This window comes from Pungitius pungitius, chromosome 5 (assembly GCF_949316345.1).
Source record: "Pungitius pungitius chromosome 5, fPunPun2.1, whole genome shotgun sequence".
Lineage (NCBI taxonomy): Eukaryota > Metazoa > Chordata > Actinopteri > Perciformes > Gasterosteidae > Pungitius > Pungitius pungitius.
In genome coordinates, this window is record NC_084904.1 from 9,966,258 (window position 1) to 9,993,883 (window position 27,626).

General features: G+C 42.0%; 1 protein-coding gene across 4 annotated transcripts; it reads left to right on the top strand.

Annotated features, from left to right (window-relative positions):
• The first annotated feature begins 1,758 nt into the window (after window positions 1-1,758).
• Window positions 1,759-13,390, top strand: noxa1 (NADPH oxidase activator 1). 4 transcript variants are annotated; one of them, XM_037483685.2, is made up of 17 exons: window positions 1,759-1,908; window positions 3,309-3,509; window positions 3,904-4,078; window positions 4,265-4,347; window positions 4,499-4,607; window positions 5,265-5,399; window positions 6,498-6,605; window positions 6,724-6,783; window positions 6,859-6,896; window positions 6,989-7,127; window positions 7,996-8,064; window positions 8,440-8,527; window positions 9,556-9,647; window positions 10,583-10,743; window positions 11,122-11,230; window positions 12,071-12,194; window positions 12,466-13,389. In XM_037483685.2, the coding sequence occupies exons 3-17, from the start codon at window positions 3,905-3,907 to the stop codon at window positions 12,570-12,572; spliced, it is 1,596 nt and encodes a 531-aa protein (XP_037339582.2). In that variant the 5' UTR covers window positions 1,759-1,908; window positions 3,309-3,509; window position 3,904; the 3' UTR covers window positions 12,573-13,389. The 4 variants fall into 4 exon arrangements, with proteins under 4 accessions (XP_037339582.2, XP_037339581.2, XP_062418496.1 ...); XM_037483684.2 differs by having other exon boundaries at window positions 3,309-3,442; XM_062562512.1 differs by lacking the exon at window positions 1,759-1,908 and adding an exon at window positions 2,040-2,132 and having other exon boundaries at window positions 3,309-3,442.
• The last annotated feature ends 14,236 nt before the right edge of the window (window positions 13,391-27,626 follow it).

Consider the following 27,626-nt stretch of genomic DNA (forward strand, 5'->3'; position numbering starts at 1 on the left):
TTATAAACTTCGACACAAAGTTGTGTTTATTTTCCCCTGTCGTTGTTGCCTGTTGCTGAGGTGAAATGCATTCTGGGATATTTGGCTCTCACAAGAACAGACGAGCCTGCTCCGATGCATGCCCGGTAAAATGGGCGGGGCGAGTCACATCCGGGTATTATGACCGTTCTCGGCCAGATGCGGACTTTAGAATTGGAACAGTACTCGGGCTGTGACTGATGACGTTTCACGAGTCCACGAGAACAAAAGTCCACACAAGAACGCATATTGAGAAAGGGCCTTAGTTTCCAAAACGTCGGCTGAACATGACCACTGCGCATGCGTCTCTCACATGGCACACTGTTATGGTCTATGCTGCGTTTGAGAGAGTCTCGTAAAATTGAAAATTATTTTTCACACTCTATGTTTCGGAGAAGAGGCAGATACAATATTATAAAGAGAAAACGTTCAACGTGTGTGAATTGTGGGTGTGTATGAATATATGCACACACCCATTTTTTTACAGGGATGTCACATTGACTTCCTGTCACAGGGAACGTCTACGAATAGACTTACCCCTTTAAACCTTGCCACGTCTTTTCAACCAGAAATGCTCTGGGTCTTATTCCATGCCAATGGATTCTTGGGCCAGACACTGTGCCCCAATTTCTCCACGGGAGGCCTTTCTTGCAGTCTTTGCGAATTACATTACATGTCATTTAGCTGACGCTTTTATCCAAAGCGACTTACAATAAGTGCATTTCCACATAGATATACAAACTCAGAAGAACAAGTAACAAGAAAGTACAATTTTCATCAAATAAGCAGTTTCAAAACATGTTATAGAAAAGTGAATGATTGGATAATACAGATAGACAGTTGAAACCGTGCAATAAAGCCCATGCCATCATAAATGAAGAAACGAGGATAGTGCTTTGAGAGACAAAAAAGCATTATACAATATTTTTTTCTTTTAGATAAAAAGAGTAGTTTTACTACTAAATTTAATAAAGTAAATCATTGGAATCATTTCTCCACCACAGGCTAGTCTAAATGAAGTACTAAATTCATGAGGAGTTACTATGGGGGGCGGGGCCCCACTGCATCTCTAAACTGCCCAAAAAACACAACGTGTGCAGCAGGTTGACCCAGTTGACCAAGTAGAGGAAATGACACATAATTCCATTGTTTCTGAACAGGAAATCCAGCTTTATACCAAAGCAACCATCCCTTCATGTGTGAAGCGCCTGACAGGACAACTGCACCCTTTTTTGTCAACTTCCTTCTCTAAAAGATTCCATGGAAAATAAACTTGATTTACGTAACTTTAAAACATAAACCTGAGAGAGTTCAGCCCGTCTGTTAGCACATGACTCATCTGAAACTATATTTGTATACAAATATAACTGTGTTTCACAATGACAGATTTCCCCACGATTCCCTTGGTCAAATAATGCATACCATGATGAAGTTGAAAATATATCTTTTATTGGCCTTGTTTATGTAGTCACGGGGCCTGACATTTTCTGCAACGATTTACAGTTTACCTGCCATGATTTGGTAATATGTTCATTTCCACATGTATTTGAAAAGATTGTTCAAATTATTTGGTTATTTAGCAGGAGGTTAGAATTCACAAATGCCTTATTGGCTTAGATGTTATTGGATGTCATAATTGCCATACATTCTGAAACAAAGCCTCTGCTGTAACAAATGGATACCAGGTCTAACAAGTGCAATCAACACCTGTATGAGTCATGCATGTATGTTGCAATCGTTGTGAGGTAGCAGGGGAATTCCAGAGCCTGGTTGCCTCTGAGGAATCTGGAGTGGGTATTTGGAGGCCTGTTTAACTCACTCTCCACGGTAGGCAGCTGGTACATTGACTGAACACTGAACACTGAGTGGACTCCCTTTAAGGAGTAAAAGGTAAGTTGTCTTTTATAAAGTATCTATAATAAACTATGCAGATTGTGTTAACTCAACAGAACCACTTGTGCGGATAGGCACGCGGAAGTTAGGTACCAGGAAGTATTCCAGGAAAGTTGTATGTGAGGTTAGTCATTAACATCAGCTCACTTTCTATGCAGGTTTCTCTTTGCTTTTTAATTTTGTTGGATTATTGGAAATTATTGGAATCAAACCGTTAAACAGTAAGTTGTATTTGGGGAATGTGTGTTTGTATTTGTTTTGGATCTAGTCTACATATATGTAATTCTTCTGGATGGGATATATATGTCTCAGCTGCAATGTTAAAATGCTTCTTACCTGCTAATACAACATTATTGATAATCAGGAAACATTCATTCAGCCTGATTTGGTAACGTAGGTAAACTTTTCATACAAATTTAGTAATCAGCACACATATAACAGCTGTGCCTGGGATTGTCAATATTATATCTTAATTAACCTGAAAAGAGTCATCTTTTATGTGTATGTTTTTCTAAATTAAAGACATAATAGGTTATATTTGGGGAGATGTAATTGACACTTTTCAAATGTATTTATGTGTTTAAAATGATACAGGTCTGTTTCAAATTTCAAAATATGTTATTAGAAACTAATATATAGATAAGGATGAAAAATAAGAAATAGTAAACAAAAAGAGAAAACTGAACTGGAAGTGGAAAGATTCAAATTGTACTCCCACAGAGACATACAGAGTGCAAAATATTCACACAGGATCACTGTGTGGATTACACAGTCTGTGTCCTATGTGAAAAATATACCACTGATTTGTGTTAATGTCATTATATATGCCCACTACTGTGTGTGGTTAGTTTCCGCAATGCTAAAAAGACATAGGGGCTTATTAACCATTTGTCATTTTTCAGTCTAATATCTTTTGTAGGATTTTACAGATGTCCTTAATTAGAAATCAAACCGTAAACCTCAAAATGTACTTTGTGTTCCTACTTTTCAATCGCTCCAGATGTGATAAATGTATAGGTTAAAGGCAGAGAAAAATGGCAGACGGGATTCTTCTTCTTTTACTACATGACAATGGATTCTTGAGCCGGACACTTTGCCCCAATTTCTCCACGTGAAGCCTTTCTTGCAGTCTTTGCAAATGATTGCACGCAAAGCCAGATGGACCGTGTAATATAGTGCAAGAAAAATGAATATAAATCAGAATCAGAAATATTTATTAGCCAGGTATGTTGGACATACGTGATAGTTGTAGGGACAATATTCACAAGTTATATCAACACAGCTTTATTCGGTATAACATCCATGTTTTAATAAATGACTTAAATTGTTTCAGTGCCAAATATTGCTGTATCAAATATATTATTTATTGTGATCGATGATATATTGTGGCAAACCAGGGCCAGAACCCAAGCAGACGAAGCACAGGGGACGGATTGCCAAGATTTGGGGAGGTGATAGACGGCGTCAATTATCCAGTTCAGGTGCTGCAGCCACTTGGCACACGGCATTGGTTACACCTGCAGACCATCAGGTAATTGGAAAAAACATATACAGGCAGGCAGACAGGCCTCTGCTAAGGATCAGCATAAACTGAAGAGGTAACAAACTGGACTAACCTTCTCCCCTCGGGCCTAAACAGGACAGAGTAACTGGTTACCCCATGTGTATACTGGTGTCACAGACTTCTAGGTGCCCTTTACCTTGATCTTGTTAGTAAATGGACCCTTTTTGTTGCATGATTACTGTCTCCAAGCCTCTTTTTTTCTATGAATTTGGCCTCAACTTCCTCTCGGTTTCCATATCTCATATTTTACCATTATTGTAATATATGTAATCTTCTCTGAAGCTCTCTTCAATTCAACAGCATGAACCAGCATGAAAGTCCTATTCTTTCACCATTTAGAAAAACTTGCAGACAGAAAAGCAAAGACTCATCTACTCTGTTGTATAGGTGTTTCAGTTCGGTATTTTCTCCTCCTCTCCACTGCCCAGAATGCTTTACACTGAGTTACTGCAGCTGTGGCATGAAGCGGTGCAGGCGGTGGATGCCAAAGACTGGCAGGGAGGTCTATCCAAACTGGAGCAAATCAGCGAACCAACGTCTCGCACTCTGTTCAATGCTGCCTCAGCTCACATGGTTCTGGGACAGCTGGACCTGGCCTTGAAGGTCTGCGTGTTGTGTGTACTTGGGAATAATGGGGGGCCTGGAAATTCAGTTAACACTTTGAAGTTATTCAAACTCTGTTTAACCGATCAAAATTGTCTGGTACATTGACTTGATAGGTTTTATGTTGTACATTCAGCCCATTTAGGTCCAAGCTCATCTTGTCTTTATGCCTTATCTAATGTCCAGGCTTTAGACCTCACCCTTTCCAAGGATGAATGTCTTGCCGTTGGATTCTTTCAAAGAGCAGCAGTGATGATGCAGATTGACAGGTAGGTGGCAGACCCCATCCCAAAGACTGATCTACAGATGCTGATGTAACTTGTACGGTTAACAAAATCAAGAGAATCTTTGTGGATAAAGAGTTTGGTAATTTATCATCTTTACATCCATGACTGGGTATCTGTTTTCCTGTTTTTACAGGCTGGAGGAAGCTCTGTCAGACTGTATCTGGGCACAGAAGCATATGAGAGGAAACTTGGTCATTGACTACAGGCAGCTGGGACTGCGATTCAAACTTTACAGCTGGCAGGTCGGACACATACACTACCAATCGTTGTCTGTCAGTACTGACGAATTAAACTAGAGCAAATTATGCTTCATCATCCCCTTCATTATTTATTTATTTATTTAGTACAAATGTCATAGACACCCGGGAGCTTACAAAGCCTCATTGATGAAGGCCTAAGAAGAGTTTCATATTTCTCACAGAACAGATAAGACTATGCACCTACGACTGCAGTTAGTCTCAGAGCTCAGCGGAGTCTACCTAACATGCTATTCCCAGAGTTTAAAGGCTATTCATTAGTCGGATCATAACAAATCAGCGTGTGTGTGTGTGTATAAAGTAGGGGTCCCAAACCTTTTTTGTGGTGGAAACTGCTGTGAGGAGTGAATAATTGTATAATGTGAAGACATGGCCCAGTGGTTGGAGACCTCTGCTTTAAGGTGTTGTTCAGGGATATTAATTCCACCTAACAATATTTTTGGAATTCTGAACCAGAGCACTTCACCACTGAAAAATAGAAATGCAAAGTATTCAGTGACCTAACAAAGTGTTCGACAGCTTCATCTTCTTCTTTCTTAAAACGTCAAAGTACCAAACCTTAAAGTGCTTTGGAAGGATTTACATTTTGCAGTGGTGTGAATGGGATGGTACAGACATATTGAACGGTCATGTGTCCCCTAGGTGTTGTATAATGCAGCAGCTGTGTATTGTCGAATGGGCCAGTGGGACCAGGCCAAGGAGGTCCTGCTGTCAGCTTCCCAGGAGAGAGGAGGAGGTCGAGGGGGAATCACTGAGGTGGCTCTGAACAGCATCCTGGTGAGTGTGACTGCTAAGTTGACTTGTACTTGTTTATTGCCTAATATTCAGTGCTTGAACACAACACAACATTCACACACTGATGGCAGGAGCTACCATGCAAGGTGCCACTATCCATCAGGAATGACTAATCATTACTGATGGTTATTGTGTCTTGTCAAAGAAAATATCAAGATAAAGTACACGAGCCGGGATCCAACAAGCGATTTAAAATGACTCATTTAACATCCGAGCCAAAGCCCCCAACGATATGAGACTGCTGTCTCTTAGGCTAGTATCCCTGTTGAACTTGAATTTCATCCAAAGCGGACTAAAGTCCAGTGTGTGGTGGCTTGTGAAGTGCAGGATTTCTGGTGCAACTCCTGTCCACAACCTTTTACAAATTTAAAGAATCCCACTTGTCTGGCCCGCTATCAAAATGATCATAATTTCCTCCTTAGAGCAGCTTCTGTTTTTCAAACTACAGTGAATGTGTCTGACAATCTACACTTGATCAGTCGGGTTGGTGGTGCTGAGGAAGCACTTCCCCTGTCCCAGATTTACTGTGGATCAATCTAGAATCCCTCTAATAATTAGACCACAACTGCTAGCTTTAGAATTATATTGAACTGCGATCTGTTGATGAAGAGTGTGTTATAAATAAAATGTATTTTCATTCCAAAACCCTGATTTAACATAAAGGGCATCACAGCCATGTCATTTTATTGCATCCTTTAGATATTAGTGTTGCACGTGTAGCTCAGTGGTAGGCTGTGGTCAATGTTGCTGTGCCCTTGCGAAAAACACTGATTGTTGCTGCAGTGAATTTGGATATTCCTAATGGGCATTGGAAGACTAGAGTTCAGACGAACAGTCCATTAGTTTAGGACACAATTTCAATAAAGATCGTCATGGCCAAATTTTAGGGCATTGGTTCCAATGAAGCTGTTTCACAACAAAAGGGACGTTTTAGGTCCCAGTTAATTTGCAAACAATATCAAATTCATTGCCCAACTCTTTTATTTAAATATATTGGCTGAATGATTCAAACTAAATCTAAGCAATCAATTTGCAAAGTCTGTACATGCAAACAATCCTGGTCTTTTGCTTCAATAACAGAAGGAAGAGATCCTTGCTCCTCTTCTGGTGCCTGAGGATGTGGTGTTTCGGCCCAGGAAACAGGACGTGGAGCAGCTGCAGCAAAGGGACTTCCTGGGCAAAGCAAAGGTACAATGAAGTGTCTCCATGATACCAGGGTTATGATGCTGGAACTACTCCAGCTCTTATCACTTTTTAGTGCTGGGGGACGAAAATGTTGCAGTAATGCATGATGCTCTGTTGGCAGGTAATTTCCTCTGTGATTCCCAATGACGACTTTGGAGGATTTGAACCTCTGAGGCTGCAGGTAAGAAGGACCACCGAGTTGATACGATGGTTTTAGTTGCGCATTTTGTTGACTATCACTGTTTGTTCACCACAGAAACCTGGTTTCTATGAGCCAAAGGTAGATGGAACTCAGTAAGTAATATCACATATTATGAGCCGGTACTGTTCAAAATCACATTTCAGTACTAATGTATATAGACTGATTTTCTCTCAACACTTGCAAGGGATTCTCGATACATGTGCGTGCGGATCCCTTACATGGCTCGGGGCCCGGGTCAACTGACCGTGCCTGGAGGGGCTGTGGTCTTTTTATTTGGTGAGGAGAGGAGGGACGGGATGGCAACTGTTATATATGATGGACAGGTGAGGAGAAAGATAATATGGATCTATAATGAGCCTAAAAGAGGGGGAATCGTTTAGACCGATGCAATGTTTGTTTTTGTTGAGTTCTGTATCTTCTGAGAAAGATACTTGTCTTCTAGTGCCCTAAAACACAGTTGTAGCCATTACATATATAAGTATGTATTTAATTATTATGGACTACATGGGGGCAAAACAAGTTGAGAACGATCAGCAGCAATCAGATCCAGGAGACACGGAGCAACATGAAAATTCATTTGGAGCTGTGCTTGTCACTTACCTGATTAATATTAGCTCAATATTCACTCTTCCTTTAGCTCGGACTGGTTTCCACTCATGAGGGACACGCCTCCAGCTTCCTATCACTTATCAAGGCTTAAACACCAGCAATTCTCTACCTGTCTGTCTGCTGTTTATGAAAGCTGCACATTTGGTGATAATTCATATTGATGTGTGCAATTGTTGGAGTTTTTATTCAGATTGAACGATTTTCCTTCTTTCATTCCTTTCATGTGTTGCATTTTCATCAAGTTATGTCCATTCTGTTTATCTGCTGCCTTTCTTTGTTTTTAATTTTGTGACGAAGTAAAGGCCAATAATGTTAGAAATGAGTAGAATTTATGACTACGTTCTGTTCCATCAGAGGTGATAGGTGCAGTGTCGTTATTTTTAGATGTTCAAAACAACCCCTCATAGAAAAGATTGACTAACCTGAATAGTTTTAATGTAATAGATTTTTAAAAATATATCAAGCACATGCATGCTAAACCTGATACGAGCGTACCCAAATGCAAATACAATAATTGGATTTGCACAAATGTTACATTTCACTGTCTTTTTCAAATTCAGATTCTAACTGTTTTTTTTACAGAGGGGACTTCTCCCAATGTCTCTGCTTGATCCTGCTGATGTCAAGATTTCCAAAGGCAAAAGGGAGAATGTAATGTATTTCTAAATTTATGTAATACTATGGCAATGTATAATACACTATGATCAGGAAGCAGACTGGCCTTCAGTCTACATTTCGCAAACTCCTGACAATCGCTTCACCAGTAAAATGATGTGGCAGTAAAAAAATAAATAATAACTAGAATCTTAAAATTAAGATTGGATGAGTCCTCGCTACTCCTCGCTACAACTTTTTGAATATGATAAAGGCCCCAAAAAGGCCCACGGTTTGTGAGAATAATAATTCCTTGAAATACAATAGGTTCCTCTACGACTAGTCGTAGCGAGGACCCTAAAAATTCATGTTTTTCCCAATAAAAGAAGAAATAATGTTTCACTGGAATTTCTGATTTGTCTTCTTCCACAGAAAGTTCCCAGTGGGATCCCTCTCCCGCCTGGACTCAAGCCACCCACTCGACCACAGGCCCAGCCCAGCCCTGCAGCTCTTCCACGAGGTGATCATGCTTCCCCTGTCTATCCCCCTCCACTTTCTTTCTTATCCGTACTAGTATGTACCTAATTATATCAGGTCAGCGCAATAATAAGAATGACGTAAACTAACAAAACAATTCCTAATAAAATCATCAATGGTTGAGTTTAATAATTGAGTTTAATAATTGTGCTTTAAAAAGGATACATGCAATTTAGATATTGCACTTGGATACATGAATAAATTATCGATTTGATCAAATTATTAATGTTAAAATCTGTTTATGATCAACTAACTTGCCTTCCGCTACTGTCGACACCCACAAACTATTCTCCAGCGTTTCGCAGACAAACTCCTGTAGAAAAGTCATGAAGTACCTTTCTTTGATAGGAAGTATAATTATACAGGCTTTTATTACTAAGCAACCAATCACTATGGCAACATGAACATGTGGTGACTTGTAGCACTCGCAGACTTTGCTTACACGAAAAGGCCATCTGAAGCAATGTGATAGACCAAGAAAGAAAGGGAAGAAAGCTGGGATGAGGACCGAACGGCTGTTATTCCACCACTCTGCTTCCTCCTATCCATTTTCTGCGCAGTGGGTTAGGGTTATAACTTATAATAAGATGTAAACAAGACTTGGGTTAACCAACAAAAAGATCAGACACACAAACCCAGCTTCATCATAGTATCCCAGATTAACCGTTCAAGGTTAATTTGGACGAGCTGGACTGCGCACATCAATGACACTTAGCACTCAAATGTGGTCAATGGACAATGTTTTCTAGATGATTTTAATGCCAAGATAGCAGACATATTGTCTACCCATAGAAACCCCATGTTATTAACCATTGAACCATTAAACATTGCACTGGACAATACCTGAATGTTCCTGGAAGTTAAGAAAGCCTTAGACCACAATCTGTAGTGTGAAAGAGCTTTGTGTGGTCAGAAAAAAAGAGGTGCTATACACATACAGTTCATTTACATTGTGTGCATTCAAACTGTACCTTTACTGTGTTTTGCCTAACAGTGTGTTTCTTACCTCAGACACACCACCTCCATCCTACACAACTGCCACCCACGCACCACTGCCAGCCTCAGAGCCTCCTGGGTACACAGTTAACACAACCAACGAGGAGGTAATGGCCCCCTCTGATTCATCAGTGCCAGCTGAAATGTGGAATTGCATCAAAATGATTTCCTTTGCACATCCAATGATTATATAAACACCAGCACAGCAATTACACACTCCTTCTCTTTCTGTCTGATCCAAATATGGAAGGTTTGTGTGGAGTTGTAAAGAAACAGCTTTGTAAGGTTAAATGTTTAGGTTAATGTTTAAAACATGCCTGTTCAGAGCCAGATGTTTGGCTTTTAGTGTTGCTGCTTGAGGGTTTCTGGAGAACCGCTCATATAAGCTGGACACTGTGCTTCCTGTGGTCCTCAATAACACACCTGGGATAAAAAGTTGGATCACACACGCAAGTTACGGCTCTTCAGGGTGACAACAAACAAAAGCAAATGCACTGTGGTAGAGGAAAAAACCCTGGGGCACGCATAACCAATTACGAGGATGGCAGCTTGGACCTGGGGTATCAACTGAAATGGCACAAAAGGTCAAACAGCTTTAGATGTGCCAATTGGACATGCTTGCACTAAAATAAGCTGAAAGCAACGTGCGGCTAAATAGTAAGGAGCTTTGATAACAAACCCACCAGCATCTTTATATACCCACAGATACAAAAGTGTTTACTGAAGGTGTCAGGACTGTTGGGGGGTGACTTAAAGAGTACATGACACTTCAGTGTTCGGGCAGGTACTCAAACACTTGAGCTGGTTTAACAAAAGTAACCTTTTAACAAACACTAACAATTTGACAGCTGAGACCTCCTATTTTTAGCGTTATTACAATTACTATTAGGAAATCTAAGAAAAGTATTTCTAGTAATACGATGCCAATAGTAATATCATTAATATAGCATAATGACCTACATGTTTGAATTGATTGTACAAGATAAATATTTTGAATAAAAGTTCTAATTAACATTACATTTTATTCCTGTTTTTTACCCAGCATGTGGTTGCGGCTCAGGGACCGGAGACCAGCTCTGTGGTGCTGAAGGTCCACTACACGTACACCATGGCTCTGTCGGTCCCTTCGGACACACCCTTCTGTGAAGTCAAGAAATGTATCGCACAGAAATTGGGTCAGCCAGCATATCAACTGCGCCTCAGGTAGCCACAGACTTGCCAACTGACTTCAGTCACCTTGAATTGCAAACTTTATTAACAACTTAATTTCTCAAAATATGCTTCTTTTTCGACCCTATGGGTCCGTCATCTATTACGGCAAATTTAACTTGACATTGGACACTGAGTCCATGAAGTGACAAACGTCAAAATGTAATTCATACATGTGCTAAAACCCATCACGAAACCATTTTGTGACAGCCAAGGATAGATTACACATAACAAGCATTGCTTCAAGGCAGTCTTCCACAAGTTATTTTTTTCTGTCCTCCAATGTTTGAACATTTTATGTTCTTAATTTCCTATCTATTCCCCTGCTGCCACTTCTTCTCACCCAATCTCCTCCCCCCTTCCTCTCATCAGACATAAGCAGCATGGCTCTCGAGTGCTGACACCTCTACGTGAGGAGGCAGAGCCAGGCCGCACTATGCAAGAGGTGGCTGAGGCTGGCAGAGCCACCCTGTGGTGCCAGGTGAGTGTTTAACCTACACATCAGTTTGAGGGGCCGTTTAGCCGTGTGTGTGTTTAAACGGCCCCTCATACATCAGGGATGAAATGGGAGATCCGTTTTTCTTGCTGTTCCCCACAGTCGATAAGACAAGTTGTTTTTTCAACAGCACATAACTTCACTTATACCTTCTATTTTATTGTGTGCATAGTTACCGTATTTTTGCGACTATAAGGCAGCAGCCGCGGTAATTTCAGCTCCAATAGCGTATATTAAAGCTAGTAGTTGGATCTCGGGATCGAGCTGACGGTGGTGCTGCTGCCTCTCGGCGCAAGAGCATTTGCCAAGAATGTTTTCATTAATCAAAAACAAAAGTTAGAGGTTCAGAGATATTGTTAATATCCACATTAACGTTTGAACAACGTTACGATGGGAGTGAAGAGTTTTTCAGAAACTCTTAATAAAGTTTGATTTAGCACAGCCCAATCTAGTGGATGCATAAAGCAACCCCAGTTTTACTGCAGTATCTTCTATTCTATGCGCCTTATCATCCGGTGTGCCCTATATAGGAAAATAGTTCTAAAATAGGCGATTCATTGAAAATGCGCCTTATAATCCAGTGCGCCTTATAGTCATGAAAATACGGTATTGGTGCCAGGAAGTGTACCTTGGTTTAAAGTGAGGTATACTTGAATCTTTCTTTCGGGTTTAACTCAATTGAAGTAATTTTAGCTTTAAAAATACTGTATAAAGTGTATAATAGTCTGAACACTATATTTATATATAGTTAGGAAAAAAATGTTCCAGGAAGAATCCAACTTACTTCCTTGATGATTCTGCTCCTTTTATTATGTATTACTTCAGACTGAAGACCCACTGGACAACCGTACCATCCTCTACCAAATGGTGGCACTGTATGACTACATAGCTCAGGGTCCAGAGGACCTTGAGTTCAGCGAAGGAGATACCATTGACATCCTGGGAGACGGTAAGGCCCCAGTGGTGGAACAATTTTTAGGTCAGGCCAATCAATATCAGCAAACATCCTAGTGTGATTTAATGTAAAACAATTATTAACATTTGTTCTAACACTCAGACATTTTCTTTGTATTATATATTTTTTGGTGGCTCAAGAAGAGTTGCTCGCCAGCCACAACTATAAGGCCCATACTGAACTTATGTTTTGAAGAGTTTTCATACTGCTTCATTCTGTCAAGCCTCACTGGCTCTTTGTATTTTCCTCTCAAACTCTCCTTTAGTTAATGAGGAATGGCTGGAGGGACACAGTGCAGGACATATTGGCATTTTCCCCAGCTGCTTTGCCTACAAGGAGAACACCAGCATAACCCAGGGATTCATGCAGTAAAAGCAGAAATGTTACTTTGCTCACTGACTTACAATAACTATACATGCACTGGATTTAGTAGCTAGTTCGCATGATATCACTCGGTATTGTACTTGGTCTACTGTTTCTGTTTTCTATATCCTTTGGTATCACTGTAATATTCCTGTTGTATGCCCCAAAATTAAATGATGTAATCTTTCTAATATCTTCAAGAGCTGACAAAAATAAAAGGTTGGTAGAAGAACATCCCATGTGCCTTTGACATTATTAATGTGACTAAACAAAAATAAAGACACAATGTTTCAAAAACGTAGTCTTGTAAAAATCAACAAATCTCTTCCTTTAAATCCTCGTTCCTGCTCTGTAGCATGACATCAACCTCTTCCCTTTCTTCTCCAGACTCATGTCCTTTTCTGCTCTTCAAACACGCCAGCTCCCCTCCGGGCAATCAGCGTCATCCTTTCCAGCTGGGTAGTAGCCTTCGCCCTTCTGTCTTGCTAACTATGGGATTTGTAGTTTACCTCCCCTGCTGCCCTTTTGTAGTTTGTGTATTCTTTTATTTAAGCATATATTTGTTAGAATGCATTGATGCTGTAAGAGCCATTATGCTCTCAAATGGCTGTTGTAGTTCCACTGGAGAACACTGGGTGGAGTATGGGATTTAAGGTATATAGATAATCAGAGAGCAGGGGAGGCCAGGTGTTATGGGGAAGCAAACAGTTTTTGACCGTGAGGATCAAGAATCATGGTGGACCATAACTATGGATTGTAATGTGTTTGAGCATCAGAACCGAGCCAAAATAAAGAAGATAAATGCAGTATTGGACTGGAAGTGGATTTGTTTGGAACCACGCGTCAGATAGCCCTACAAACACCTCTAACTAGTGACAAGGTGGTAAATTGTCGCTACAGATGCGTTCCAAGTATTGTTCAACTATTTGAACCGTTCAAATATTAAAATGTTCAGCTCATTCAGGAGAGGGGTGCTATGACTTTTCAGCTTTCTAGCTCTTATAATTTAATTAATATGAATTAACATGGTTTCCAATGGATTCAATTTTCCATTTAAGCTGGGGCTCTTTCTGTGAGTCACAGCTGATCCTTATAAGCTGATTAGTGCAGCCTGACATGACCTCCTTCTCTCCACCTTCTCTCATCATTTCAAAACAACCCCCATGGAGGAAATTCTTACTCTAATGTTTGATGAGGCCTATTTATTCATATATTGTCTCTCAACCCCTCCACCCACTCACCCAATACCATCATTTCAAAATAAAAGCTGCAATGATTATCTGTAATTTAACCATGAGCCATGATACAAATGTTCCGTTGAATACTTATTGCACTTTCAAATAGTACTACAACCACCACTAATATTTCTAGTACTTTTAGTATGTCAACAGGTATTATTACTAAATGACTTTTACTACTACTAATATTACTAGTACTACTGGTATTTCAACCCCCATGGAGGGAATTCTTACTGTAATGTTTGATGAGGCCTATTAATATATTCTGTCTCACAACCCCTCCACCCAATACCATCATTTCAAAATAAAAGCTGCAATGATTATCTGTAATTTAACCATGAAACCTATGATACAGCAGTTTCGTTGAATACTTATTGCGCTTTCAAATAGTACTACAACCACCACTAATATTTCTAGTACTTTTAGTATGTCAACAGGTATTATTACTAAATGACTTTTACTACTACTAATATTACTAGTACTACTGGTATTTCAACCCCCATGGAGGGAATTCTTACTGTAATGTTTGATGAGGCCTATTAATATATTCTGTCTCACAACCCCTCCACCCAATACCATCATTTCAAAATAAAAGCTGCAATGATTATCTGTAATTTAACCATGAAACCTATGATACAGCAGTTTCGTTGAATACTTATTGCGCTTTCAAATAGTACTACAACCACTACTAATATTTCTAGTACTTCTAGTAGTACTTCTAGTATTTCAACTGGTATTATTACTAAATTACTTTTACTACTACTAATATTACTAGTACTACTGGTATTTCAACCCGATGGAGGGAATTCTTACTGTAATGTTGGATGAGGCCCATCAATTAATAACTTTTTAGTTTTCTTATCTTAGGGCGACTGTGGGTGAGTGGGGTGCGCGGCCGTCCTCCAATCAGAGGGTTGGTGTTCTGATCCCAGGCCCGGCTAACCTGCATGTCAATGTGTCCTTGGGCAAGACACTTAATCCCAGCATTGTTCCTCTAGCTGTGACTACAGTGTGTGAATATTAGTTACTGGTTGGGCAGGTGCCACTGTGTATGGTAGGTTCTGTCATTGGTGTATGAATGGGTGAATGAAGTTATGTAGTGTTAAGGCGCTTTGAGTGGTCTGAAGACTAGAAGAGCGCTGTACAAATCTATTTTACCAAGTCCATTTGGTTTGATAACATTCTATTCTTTCTGCAATGTTTAGAATAATTTCAGCTTTTTTCATTTCTGTACTTTAAGCATCCTTTTGAAATTAATTTCAGCTTTCTGCATTCAAACGCATTTTCAGTAGGAAATGCATTTTCTAGTATTATTAGGAATTATAGTATTTCCTATTAAAAAGTTGTGACAATATATATTTTTAAAACATGGTTTTCCTAATTAAAAAGATAAATATACATATTAATGTGGACTTAATTCATGTCAGTATTAATATTCTTCATATTACATATCACAGGAGGAACAGCACTTACCTCTCTCAATTTATCCTTCAACTTATCCGTCAATCCTATGTCAAAGATCGTCCGACTGCTCGCTAACCCTTTTTATATCTTTGCTTTGGGTGTAGCAACCAGTGTGTTTCGGCTTTTCATCGAGAAATGTTCAATACTGACAATGATTGGAAAACTAACAAAAACACAAAGACACACGCGCACACATGCAAGGTGCAAAGCGTTGAGATGAAAAACACTCAATTCGGGCGCATATGATCTCCATAGAGCGACAGCTGTTAACGATGGTGTTTTTTCTACCCGATGAAGTTCCCAAAGTCAAACTATAATTTATTGAGTGATATCACTTTTGCCAGGGGATTACATGTAACGTAAGCCTATGTATTCAACATTTCGATACATGCATTACATTCTGACAATTAAAACAACATTAGTAGTAGAAATGTTGAAACACATTGAACAAACGCTAGAATTTGGAACATATTTTTATGAAATTAAATTCTGCTTCTAACTCATTTAAACTATGTTGTATAGTTTTGTACAGGTGAAAAACATTTTTATACACTGAAGCTGTTTCGGATCAAATTTGATCTGAATATCAATTTTTTTGATCTCCCAGTGTCGGTCGAAACATGAAATTAGTGGTTTTAGGGAATCTTCAAACTGTTTAACTGTCCCGGCAATGCTTGTGTGTAATTGTCCTGCTTGTCTTTCAAGAGGCATGGAGAGATCTCGAAAAAATTATGTACCAGCTTGTTCTCGTCCAGACAACACATCGGTGGTTTCATACATCAATCATCAGGGGGTCTGCGCTAACGGCAGCTATATAAGCTAGCCTGCCAGATCCTCTTGTGGTCCCTCGGGAAGCTCCGCTCTGCTGAGAGCGGTATATATCTCAGGGTACCTAAACCAGGGGGGCAGACGCCCTGTCGAGACAGGGGCCGAGGCCCGGGGACTGGAGACTCCACCCCGAGGTGGTGGAGCTCCTTTAGAGACACTTTAGTCGTGCTGAGGTAGACCTGTTTGCTTCCAGCGAGACGACACACTGTCCTCTGTGGTTCTCCCTGACGCATCCGGGCCCGCTAGGGGTGGATGCGATGGTGAAGGCTTGGCCGAGGTCACGCCAGTACGCCTTTCCCCCGGTTGCCCTGCTCCCAGGGGTTCTGGAGAGGGTCTGTCAGAACGGTGTCAGTCCACTGTTAGTAGCCTTGTACTGGCCGGCCCGAGTATGGTTTGCGGACATAAAATCCCTCCTCGTAGGTCCTCCCTTGGAGATTCCGATCAGGGCGGACTTGCTGTCGCAGGCTTCAGGGTCCATTGTTCACCCCCGCCCAGAGCTAGGGAAACTATGGCCGTGGCCCCTGAGGGGGCCCGCCTCTTCTGGTCTCTCGACCGAGGTCTTTGACACCATCCTCCACTCCAGAGCCCCCGCTACAAGGAAGGCGTACGCCGGTAGGTGGAGGCTCTTTTCCACTTGGTGTGTGGAATGGAAGCTAGACCCAGTTAACTGCCTGGTGGTTTCAGTACTGGAGTTCCTGCAGGAACGATTCTCCACAGGTTTATCCCCGTCTACAATCAAAGTATACGTGGCGGCCTTGTCGGCGACTCATGCCCCACTAAATGGGCGTTCTCTGGGGAGACACCCACTGGTATGTCACTTCATTCTTGGCACTCTGAGGCTGAGGCCAGCAGCCCGCACAAGAGTACCGTCTTGGAACCTGGCCATCGTGCTAGAGGGTCTCTCCGGTGCTCCGTTCGAGCCCATCGTAAAGGTTGAATTGAAATATGTAGCTCTTAAGACCATCTTCCAGCTTGCTATTTCTTCCCTCAAAAGAATTGGAGATATGCAAGCCCTCTCGGTGGCCCCTTCGTGCTTGGAGTTTGCACGCGGTATGGTGAAGGCGTTTCTACTTCCTTCCCCCGGCTATATTCCTAAGGCGCCGTCCGGTTCGGTCGGGCCTATAATCCTGCAGGCCTTCTGTCCTCCTCCTTTCCTGACTCGGAACAAGCAAAGCTGAAGCAAAGCAGAACCTCCTCTGCCCAGTTAGGGCTCTAGACTCATACGTCCACAGAACTGCCCTGTGTAGACGTTCCGAACAGTTGTTTGTGTGTTTCGGACCACCCAATACGGGGGGCCCGGTGTCTAAACAGAGGATGAGCAAGTGGGTGGTTGAGGCCATCTCACTTGCCTATGAATCGGCCGGTCACCCCACATCTTTGGCTGTCTGGGCCCATTCTACCAGGGGTATGGCGGCTTCTAAAGTGTCGCTGCACGACGTTTGTATGGCGGCAGGCTGCTCCTCTCCCCACACGTTCGTGAGGTGTTATCGTCTTGACCTTAACTACACGCCTGGAGCGCAGGTTCTCTCGTCAGAATGTGCGCCCTGACTTCACACTACAGTCACTGGCTCATATGGCGGAGTGGGTATTGGCGTTCCCACAGCGTTTCCACGCAGCTCGAGTTCCCTGATAGGTTACATACGTAACCGGAGACGTTCCCTTAGTTCCCTGAAGGGAACGAGACGCTGCGTGTCTATGCCATACTCCCGGCATGCCCGTGGCACTTGATACAGCCGTTCAGAGATGAATGGGCTTGAGTTTCGGGGCCCTTTGTAGCTTCCTGGTGTCGCCCGCCTATGACCAGCTCACTATTGGTTAGATTTCACACGTGCTTCATGACGCGGTCACGCAGGGCGTTCCCACAGCGTTTCCACGCAGCGTCTCCACGCAGCGTCTCGTTCCCTTCAGGGAACTAAGGTTACATACGTAACCCGAGACGTTATCTGTACCCATTATACAAGAACGATAAATCTACTTAGAACATGCATTTCCTGCTGAAAATGCGTTGGAATGCAGAAAACTGATATTAATTTCAGAAACTTGCTTAAATTACAGAAATAAAAAAGCTGAAATTTGTAAAAAAATGCTTCAACAATAGAAATAGGAAAAGCTGAAATGAATCTAAAAATTGCTGAAAATACAGAAATGAGAAAAGCTGAAATGAATTTTGAAGAATTGCAAATATACAAATACAAAAACTTTTAATTGCTAATAATATAGCTCAAAGATAAAAAAAAATTAGGGCTGTCAAATGATTAAAAATTGTAATCAAATTGATCAGAATTTTCAGTGGATTAATCAGGATTTATCACTATTTACAATTACACCTGAATCCTAACCATTTTTTCTTTCTGAAATGCATACTAAAGATAAATAACAGGACACAGATACATAATTATTATTATTATTATCATCATTATTATTTTTTACACAAATACATGTTATTGATATTTGACTTGGTTTAATTCATTCCAGAAAATAATCAAATCAATGTTATTTGATAAATTACAGACTGATTTCCCTGCATGGCTCTAGAAGGGTCTTGAGCCTCTGCAGTTTATCCCACTCTGCTGCGGTCGGCAAAATGAGTTGGTGCTCCTGATGGTCCAGGGCTGCGATGACCAGACATGTCAACCCTCCCGATATTTCCGGGAGACTCCCGAATTTCAAAGCCCCTCCCGAAAATCTCCCGGACCGACCTTTCTCCCGAATTTCTCCCCGTTTCCACCCGAACCACAATATTGCTCCACCATCCGTCACTGGGCGCGCCGTTTCAGACCGAACAATAATAAAAGTTACACCTTGAAGTCGAGCGCGGCAAATAGAACGGAAAAAGATGAGACTGGCGCTGCAAAGAAAACCGCTAGCACTCACCCCCCCTGCCTGCAGGTGGCAGTAATGTGTTGTATAGGATGAAGTGCATTCCCTAGAGGAAGAGGTTCTTTCCGGACCTGAATAATTTGTCACACTGCGCATGCGTGAAATGTGTTAAAAAATTGACGTAATTAACGTCAAACAACTAATTAACGTCGTTAACGCGCTATTTTTGACAGCCCTAAAAAAAAATATAAAAGAATTGCTGAAAATATTGAAATTTCCAATGGCTTTGCTGAAAAGGTGTTACTGCAGACACTATAGTTGAATTTCAAAAGTGGCAGTGTGATGAACTGCATCATCCAACAAAGCTACGACCTGAAATACAAAGCAAGAGAAGCTGTGGAAGTCCTTGAAGAAGTAGTATACATATTAGATTATATTATATCAGTAGCTGAAATTATATCTGGGATAATAATAGCAGTAGCGTATACAGTAGTATCAGTGGCGTAGTAGACTATAACAGTTTGAAAATTGAACTGAACTGAATCTGTAGAAATAGCGGTAATAGCAAAAATATTGGTATTAGTAGTAAGAGTTGGAGGAGTGTCATAGCTGGCTCAAGCTATGCCAAAACATCAGGAGCAGGAGACAGTTTACAAGATGAAAGGAATACATGTTTATTAAATTATAACCCTAACAGAAAGAACTTCAATAATAAACTGAAATCATATATCCAAAAGCCATAAGGATCCTATGAGGTGGGTAGTCAGTAAGTCAGTGTTGTAAGTGTGGATGTGTGACAAAATGGTGTGGTGCGTGTATGCATGAAGAGAATAATTCAACACAACTCAAAACGCATGGAGAATACTGCCGGAGCGAAGGCCGGGGCTGCCTCCTCTCGAGTCCCCCCCTCCAACTGGCAGGAGCCTGGCATATATAGACCTCAGGAGAGACACCGGGCCCAGGTGCTCTCCATTAGCCATCAGGACAATGCCCCACCCAGGCTCACCTGTAGGGAGACAGTTAGGTAGGCACCATCCACACACACTCATTATGTGTGTGGGGCATCACACCCCCCCCCTTAAAGTCGTGGTCTCACTACGAACCACAGTTCCCCACTCAATACTAACAAAAATACCGGAGTGATCACTTCTATTAACATAAAATTAAAAAATAACCAATTAAGTGCACATCCATCAAATTTACAATGTTAACATTACCTCATACTAAGTTTTAACTAAATCTTAAAATACTTTTAGACGTTCCTAGAAGTTTAACCCTCAGAGTGTAACCACTCTTAGCCCTGCACCACCTGGACTCTCCTCCCCCCTTGACAGCTGGATCCTGATGTTTCAGCTAGCAACAAGGCTGTCAGGAGAAGAACAGGCCAGGGGCCACACCGCCAGTCTCTACAAAAAACAAACAAACAAACAAAAGAACATCAGAGATTAGATAGAGCTCTAAACAGGAGCACGAGACAATGCATCTGCCACCACATTATCCCTCCCTTTAATGTGCCTGATATCCAGAGCAAAGGACTGCAGAAGCAAAGACCACCTAATAAGCCTTTGGTTCGGACACTTAAGTGAATTGAGAAATGTAAGTGGGTTGTGATCTGTATAAACTATAACTGGTACCCCAGACCCAACATACACACTAAAATGCCCCAAAGCCCACACCAGTGCCAATGCTTCCTTCTCAATCACAGAATAATTAAGCTGATGCTTATTAAACTTTTTGGAAAAAAAACAGACCGGCCTGTCCACCTCTCCACCGTCAGCCTGCAACAGTACTGCCCCTGCTCCAAAGTGACTCGCATCAACCTGCAGCTTGAACTGTCGATCCATGCGAGGAGCTGCCAACACTGGAGCAGAACACAACAAGATCTTAGCATTTTGGAACGCTTGCTGACAGCGGGAGGACCAGACAAACTTGACCTTGTCCTTTAGAAGATCAGTAAGAGGACAGACAACAGACGAAAAGTTTTTGCAGAAACTTCTATAGTATCCAATTAACCCCAAGAAGCGCATAAGTTCCCTCTTAGTAGTAGGAGGAGGGTAAGACTCCACAGCAGCGACCTTTGCCTGTACCGGCCGGACCTCACCCTGACCGACCACATGGCCAAGGTATGTGACTGTTGCACGAGCAAATTCACATTTTGCCAGATTCACTGTCAACCGCGCTTCAGCCAACCGCTGAAAGAGAGCGCGCACACGAGCAATGTGACACTCCCAGGTGTCACTGAAAACTACACAATCATCCAAATAAACGGCCACGCCCTCCAGGTCACCCACGACCCTATTCATGAGGCGTTGAAATGTTGCCGGTGCATTTCTCAACCCAAATGGCATAACTTTATACGAATAAAGACCAGATGGAATAATAAATGATGCAATCTCACGAGCTCTCTTTGAAAGCGGGACTTGCCAATATCCTTTCAACAAATCAAACTTGCTGACAAATCTGGCCGACCCAACCTGATCAATACAATCATCCATTCTAGGCAACGGAAAGGCATCTGGTCGTGTCACGTTGTTAACTTTCCGAAAATCTGTACAGAACCGAAACGACCCATCAGGCTTAGGAACCAAAATGCATGGCGACGCCCAGCTAGATATTGTCGGCTCCGCAATACCATTCTCCAACATATATCGGCACTCTGCATCCAAAACCCGCTGTTTGTCTACAGAGACCAGATACAAACGCTGTCGAATGGGTTTTGAATCAGTCAATGCAATATCATGCTCTATGAGATGAGTTTGCGAAGGTGCATCACTAAATAAGGTTGGGAATTCCGCAATCAAATCAACCAACTCTATGCGTTGCGACATGGAGAGATGACACAACAGGTTATCTAACCTGCCCAGGGTCTCAGTGTTTTTCAAACGCCCATACACCAATGTGTCATCAAATGTGGTGGTGTCCTTGCCCTCACCAACCACTTTAGAGACAGGACCCATGCTGGCTGCCAAACACACAGGCAGAATTTCCTCAGACTCACGACCATAGTATGGCTTTAACAGGTTCACATGAAATAACTGAGAAGGTTTACGACGGTTAGGAGTTGCAATGAGATAATTTTCATCTGAAAGTTTCTCAACCACAGTATGTGGACCTGTAAACTTTGCTTGAAATGGTGAGTTGATAATTGGCAAAAGAGCCAGAACCTGATCACCCGGACTGAAGTCCCTTCGTTCAGCCCGCTGATCATAAGAGCGCTTCATTTTCACTTGAGCCCTTGCCAGGTTCTCTTTAGCCATTGAACCCGCCACATACAACTTCTGCCTGAACCCATTGACAAAGTCAATCAGATTTTTGGGAGGGTCGGGCGCCTTAAAATTGTCATGAAGCAGTGCAAGCGGCCCACGAACTAAATGACCAAAGACCAACTGATTTGGACTAAACCCGGTACTCTCCTGCACTACTTCACGAGCAGCCAGCATTAACCATGGCAAGCCATCCCCCCAATCTTTTCCCAACTCTGTACAATATGCCCGCAGCAACGATTTCAAGGTCTGGTGAAACCTCTCTAGCGCCCCCTGACTTTGAGCATGATACGCCGAGGACTTAGCATGTCTTACCCGGAGTTGTTTCAAAATCTGGGCAAACATGTGAGAAGTGAAATTTGAACCCCTGTCGCTCTGGAGAACCCGCGGAATGCCAAATATGGAGATGAACTGTGACAGAGCTTTAACCACAGCTCTAGTTGTAATGGAACGCAACGGATAGGCAGAAGGATACCTAGTCGCCTGGCACATCACAGTTAGCAGATACTTAGCACCAGACGCCGATGGAGGAAGAGGACCAACTGAATCAATTATGATATGTTCAAATGGCTGTCCGATAGCAGGTATGGGGTGTAATGGGGCAGGCTTAATCGCTTGATTTGGTTTACCCGTCATTTGACAGATGTGACACGTTTTAATATATGCTGCAACATCCCGTCTTAGCCTAGGCCAAAAAAAATATTGCAAAATGCAGTAGTATGTTTTCCTTACGCCTAAATGCCCTGACTGGTCATGTGAAAGTTTCAAAACCAAATCCCTGTATTTAGCTGGCACCACCACCTGAAACACCGGTTCCCCCACCCCATAATCTCCGCAAGGCACCCACTTCCTCACCAGCAACCCATTATCAAGAAAGTACCCATTAGCACTATCCTGCACCTCACTACCTGTCAGAATTCCTTCAAACAGGCTGTTGATGGATGGATCGGAGAGTTGCTCTGCAACCAGCTCTTCCCGCAACACAGAAATAGGCACATCAGACCAAGAAAATTTTGAACCTGTATCAACTTCATTACGCTCAATTTCACGAGCCCTGGCGCGCGTCACAGCCGCTGCCGCAAAAACCTGCGGAAAATTCCGCTCGCTCTCATCTGGACCATTGCCGACAACTGGACAAGGACTCACCAGTGGTGCTGGGGGCACATTAGCCCACACGAGGCCACCAGCATGCATATTTCCCAGGAGTACATCAATGCCCGCCATCGGAAACTCCTTGCGCAATGCCACCTCCACCTCACCATGGACCAAGCCACAGTTTAGCTCAATTTTGTGTGTAGGAGAAGAGATTATGGACATGCCCATCCCACGGCTCAACATAGCATCCCCCGTCGCTGATTTAGATGAAAACGGCAGAATAGACTGCAGAACATATGTGCCCAACGCCGCCGTGTCTCGCAGGATGTTCACAGGCACCTTTTCTCCGGACCCGACAAGAGAGACAAAGCCCCTCTCCACAAATGGTCGGTAAGCCACATCTACCCCACCAAGACTACTATCGCTCACCTGTAACGGACCCCCAGAACCGACATCAGCCACAGCAGGTGCCACAAATGCTGCCGATTTCACGTTTGTTTTATTTCTCTGTTGGAGTGCTTAACAATCAGTTTTGATATGACCTTTCTTCCCACAGAAATGACACGTTTTTCCCCTGTCACGAGCAGCCCAACCTTTCTCATCCTCCGTTTTAACCCTACTGGTGAACGGTGCGTTATTATTATAGCTGGGTGCACTATATTGACTGGGTGCAGTGTCCCCCCGGTGCGTATTTTGCGCACCTCGCGGTACCCAATCTCGATGAGTCAAAGCATATTGATCAGCCAAGGCGGCCGCCTCCCCCACAGTTTTAACCTGCTGTTCGGTGAGAAACGTTGCTATGCGATGTGGAATAGCGTTTTTAAACTGTTCTAACAGCACCAAGTCACATAACGTCTCATATGTCGTTCCACCTGCAGCGCCTCGCCAACGGTTAAAGTTGAGCACCAAGTCCCGTGAAAACTCCAAGTACGTTTGTTTTAGGTCTTTTCTGCTATCTCTAAAACGCTGACGGTAGCTCTCTGGCACCATTTCATACATTTTAAGAACAGCAGCTTTAACGGTGGTATAACTTAAACTATCAGTTACCGATAACGCTGAATAAGCCTCTTGCGCCTTCCCAGTAAGGACGCATTGCAGCATGACAGTCCGATCAGCATCAGGCCAACCTCTTGCATCCGCCAATCGTTCGAACAATGAAAAAAACGTTTCCGGCTCTCTCTCATTGAACTTTGGTATCAAGCGCAAATTTCCCACCAAATCAAAATGCTTGTTCTCTGAATTTGAAGCTCCACCTTCACCACCCAAGAACCTCTGATCCATTTTTCCCACTTTCACGAGTTCTAATTTCTCTCTCTGCAACTTAATATTCAGTTTTTCATTTTCAAGTCTCTCTTTTTCTAGCACAACTTTCTCTCGCTCCATTTCAGTTTGATACCTTACCCTATCCATCTCCAATGTAATAAGCATAAGCTCTTTCTGTTGGTCAAATGTTAACCCTGGATTTGTTTTTACACCTTTAATAGGTAGGCTTAATGGCTCCGCAGCAGCCACCCCACCTCCCGGCGTTTCCTCCAGGGACGGCAAAACATTTAATTCTTCCAAATTAGCAACTAAAATCATCTTTAGTGTTGGTAATTTACGTCTCCTGTCCCCAATGTCAATGTGGTAATGGTCCGCGATTTCCAGCAACTGATCCTTTGTACTGTTATTTAAAAGATCAACTGATGGTGATGCCACAAACTCATCAATATGAGCCATCATTAATTGGTTGGATAATTGGACACCGCTTTGACACACCGATGCAACTTTAAACAAAGGAGTGTCCCCTATCTGCCTAACCAAATCTTCACTAACTCAACCCTAGCTCTTCATGGGGTTCGGCAGGGGTAATTATGCACTGAATATACGCTGGGGACAACGCAACTTTTAAACATCACGCTGTCAGCCACGTACTGTGCTCCCGAGACAACTGCTACTACTGCGTTCCCCCAACACTATCAAAAAAAAAAAAATTATCCACGAAAGTTTAAAAAACTAACGTGGCTCTGCCTGACCTGGGACAAAGAGTAGCTCCCGTACTTATTTAAATACTCAATAACTTAACATCGATGTGTCATCAAACTTAATTGATCCATCCAATTAACTCAACCAATGAAAAGTCTAAGTTATAATAACGGCAACGGAAACCCGCACGCAACGCCAAACAATTTGAATCTTTTGAACAGCATCACATTGCTTAACTGAAATTCAAAACTTGAAAATGTGATACTTACTGATTCTGGACGAGCCCCCATTTGTCATAGCTGGCTCAAGCTATGCCAAAACATCAGGAGCAGGAGACAGTTTACAAGATGAAAGGAATACATGTTTATTAAATTATAACCCTAACAGAAAGAACTTCAATAATAAACTGAAATCATATATCCAAAAGCCATAAGGATCCTATGAGGTGGGTAGTCAGTAAGTCAGTGTTGTAAGTGTGGATGTGTGACAAAATGGTGTGGTGCGTGTATGCATGAAGAGAATAATTCAACACAACTCAAAACGCATGGAGAATACTGCCGGAGCGAAGGCCGGGGCTGCCTCCTCTCGAGTCCCCCCCTCCAACTGGCAGGAGCCTGGCATATATAGACCTCAGGAGAGACACCGGGCCCAGGTGCTCTCCATTAGCCATCAGGACAATGCCCCACCCAGGCTCACCTGTAGGGAGACAGTTAGGTAGGCACCATCCACACACACTCATTATGTGTGTGGGGCATCACAGGAGTAAGATTAGCAGCATTTGTATATCAACCGTAACTGTAGCAGCAGCACGTGTAGTCTCCACAAACAAGACAAAGTCTCAATGTTGTAGCAAGTATAAAGCAGACAGTGACCTTATTTCAAACATTTTATTTACTTATATTTAGAATACAATTTTGTGAATCGACAACTTAAAATAAATGAACACAGTAATTAGTAATAGCATTTTAAAACTTACAGACAAGTCCAATATATTGCTCTTGCAACAATATAAATCACTAGATTTTATTGAGGAAAAACTATTGTAAATATAAAAATGTCAATAAATATTTGCTGTATGCATATATAAGTGGAAATGAAAACTGGTTTTGTCTTTTAATATTTAATTGTTCAAGTATGGTTGACTTTATCAAATCAAAGCATTTATCTGAGTTAACTTACAGTTAAATTTAACTCACTTAATGATGAATCAAACAAATTGGAAATAGAAAAAAACCCTTTCTGCAGATCCACACAGATCCCACAACATGGTGCCTAAGAAGCAAATGTTTTAAAATAAATGTAGACCACAGAACACTGGGTTCTCCTTACTTTGATTCAACAAGTGACTCTAACCCAATGTTTTATCAAAGTTATAATCTATACAGATTTGTTTTCCTATTAAATCTATTGACAAGGCTCTTTGAACCAAGTCCTGTTTTAGCCAATTTGAAGATAATACATTTAGCTTGGATTTCTTAGTCTTACAATTTAACACTGGGCTTGAATATTCATCTTCTCTGTAGAGTTTGGGTTCCCACAGCGTTTTCACGCAGCGTCTCGTTCCATTCAGGGAACTAAGGTTACATATGTAACCAGAGACGTTTTCGTCATTAGCAGCATTTAGGCAACTGTAAGGCAAGAATAGTTAAATGATCATCAAGATGCTCTTTTGTTTGTTTTCCCAAGTAGTTACACATATACTAATAAAAACTTTATCTTAAGTTGCCCCAATGACTGAATGAATGAATGTGGAATTAATTGAATTTTGATTTCTCATACAATGTTGGTAATTTGTATTGCATGTTGTGCATTACAGAAGGGATCCTTTGTTTAGCCATTTACAAAGTTGTAGTTTCATTTGAAGACTGCAAGTTAAACATACTCACATCGGTTTGTCATATTGTTTCTCTCCTAGACCACAGAACAGCAATACATACCTGCATGGTATTTTCGGGGGTTGATAGAGGAGAGTGCCCTCTTCACACTTGCGGCAGACAGGCACAAGGCCTGGTCGTTGGGGGGGGGGGGGGGGTGGAGTTTTCAATTCAATTCATTTTTTCATTTCATTTTATTTTGTATAGCCCAAAATCGCAAATTACAAATTTGCCTCAGAGGGCTTTACGGTCTGTACACATGCAACATCCTCTGTCCCGAAACCCTCACATCGGCACAGTGAAAACATCACCAGAGCAGACCTGGACCATGTTTTGGATAAAAGTAACACGATGTATAGAGAGACCAGGAAACAAGTCACGAACCACATCTATCTGACCACCGATGAGCTCACTGATGAAGTTCCTGCACGCAGCGCTACACACTATGCCAACATGGCTCAGCTTTCAAGGTACGGCACATTAGGAGAACCTTTACCTGGAGCTGTGGATAGCTTT

Excerpts from the sequence above, each read along its gene's own strand:
- noxa1 (XM_037483683.2), top strand. The coding sequence starts at position 3,572 with ATGTGTATACTGGTGTCACAGACTTCTAG. Across the intron at positions 4,079-4,264 it reads AGCTGGACCTGGCCTTGAAG|GCTTTAGACCTCACCCTTTC; the intron begins GTCTGCGTGTTG and ends TCTAATGTCCAG. Across the intron at positions 9,648-10,582 it reads TTAACACAACCAACGAGGAG|CATGTGGTTGCGGCTCAGGG; the intron begins GTAATGGCCCCC and ends TTTTTTACCCAG.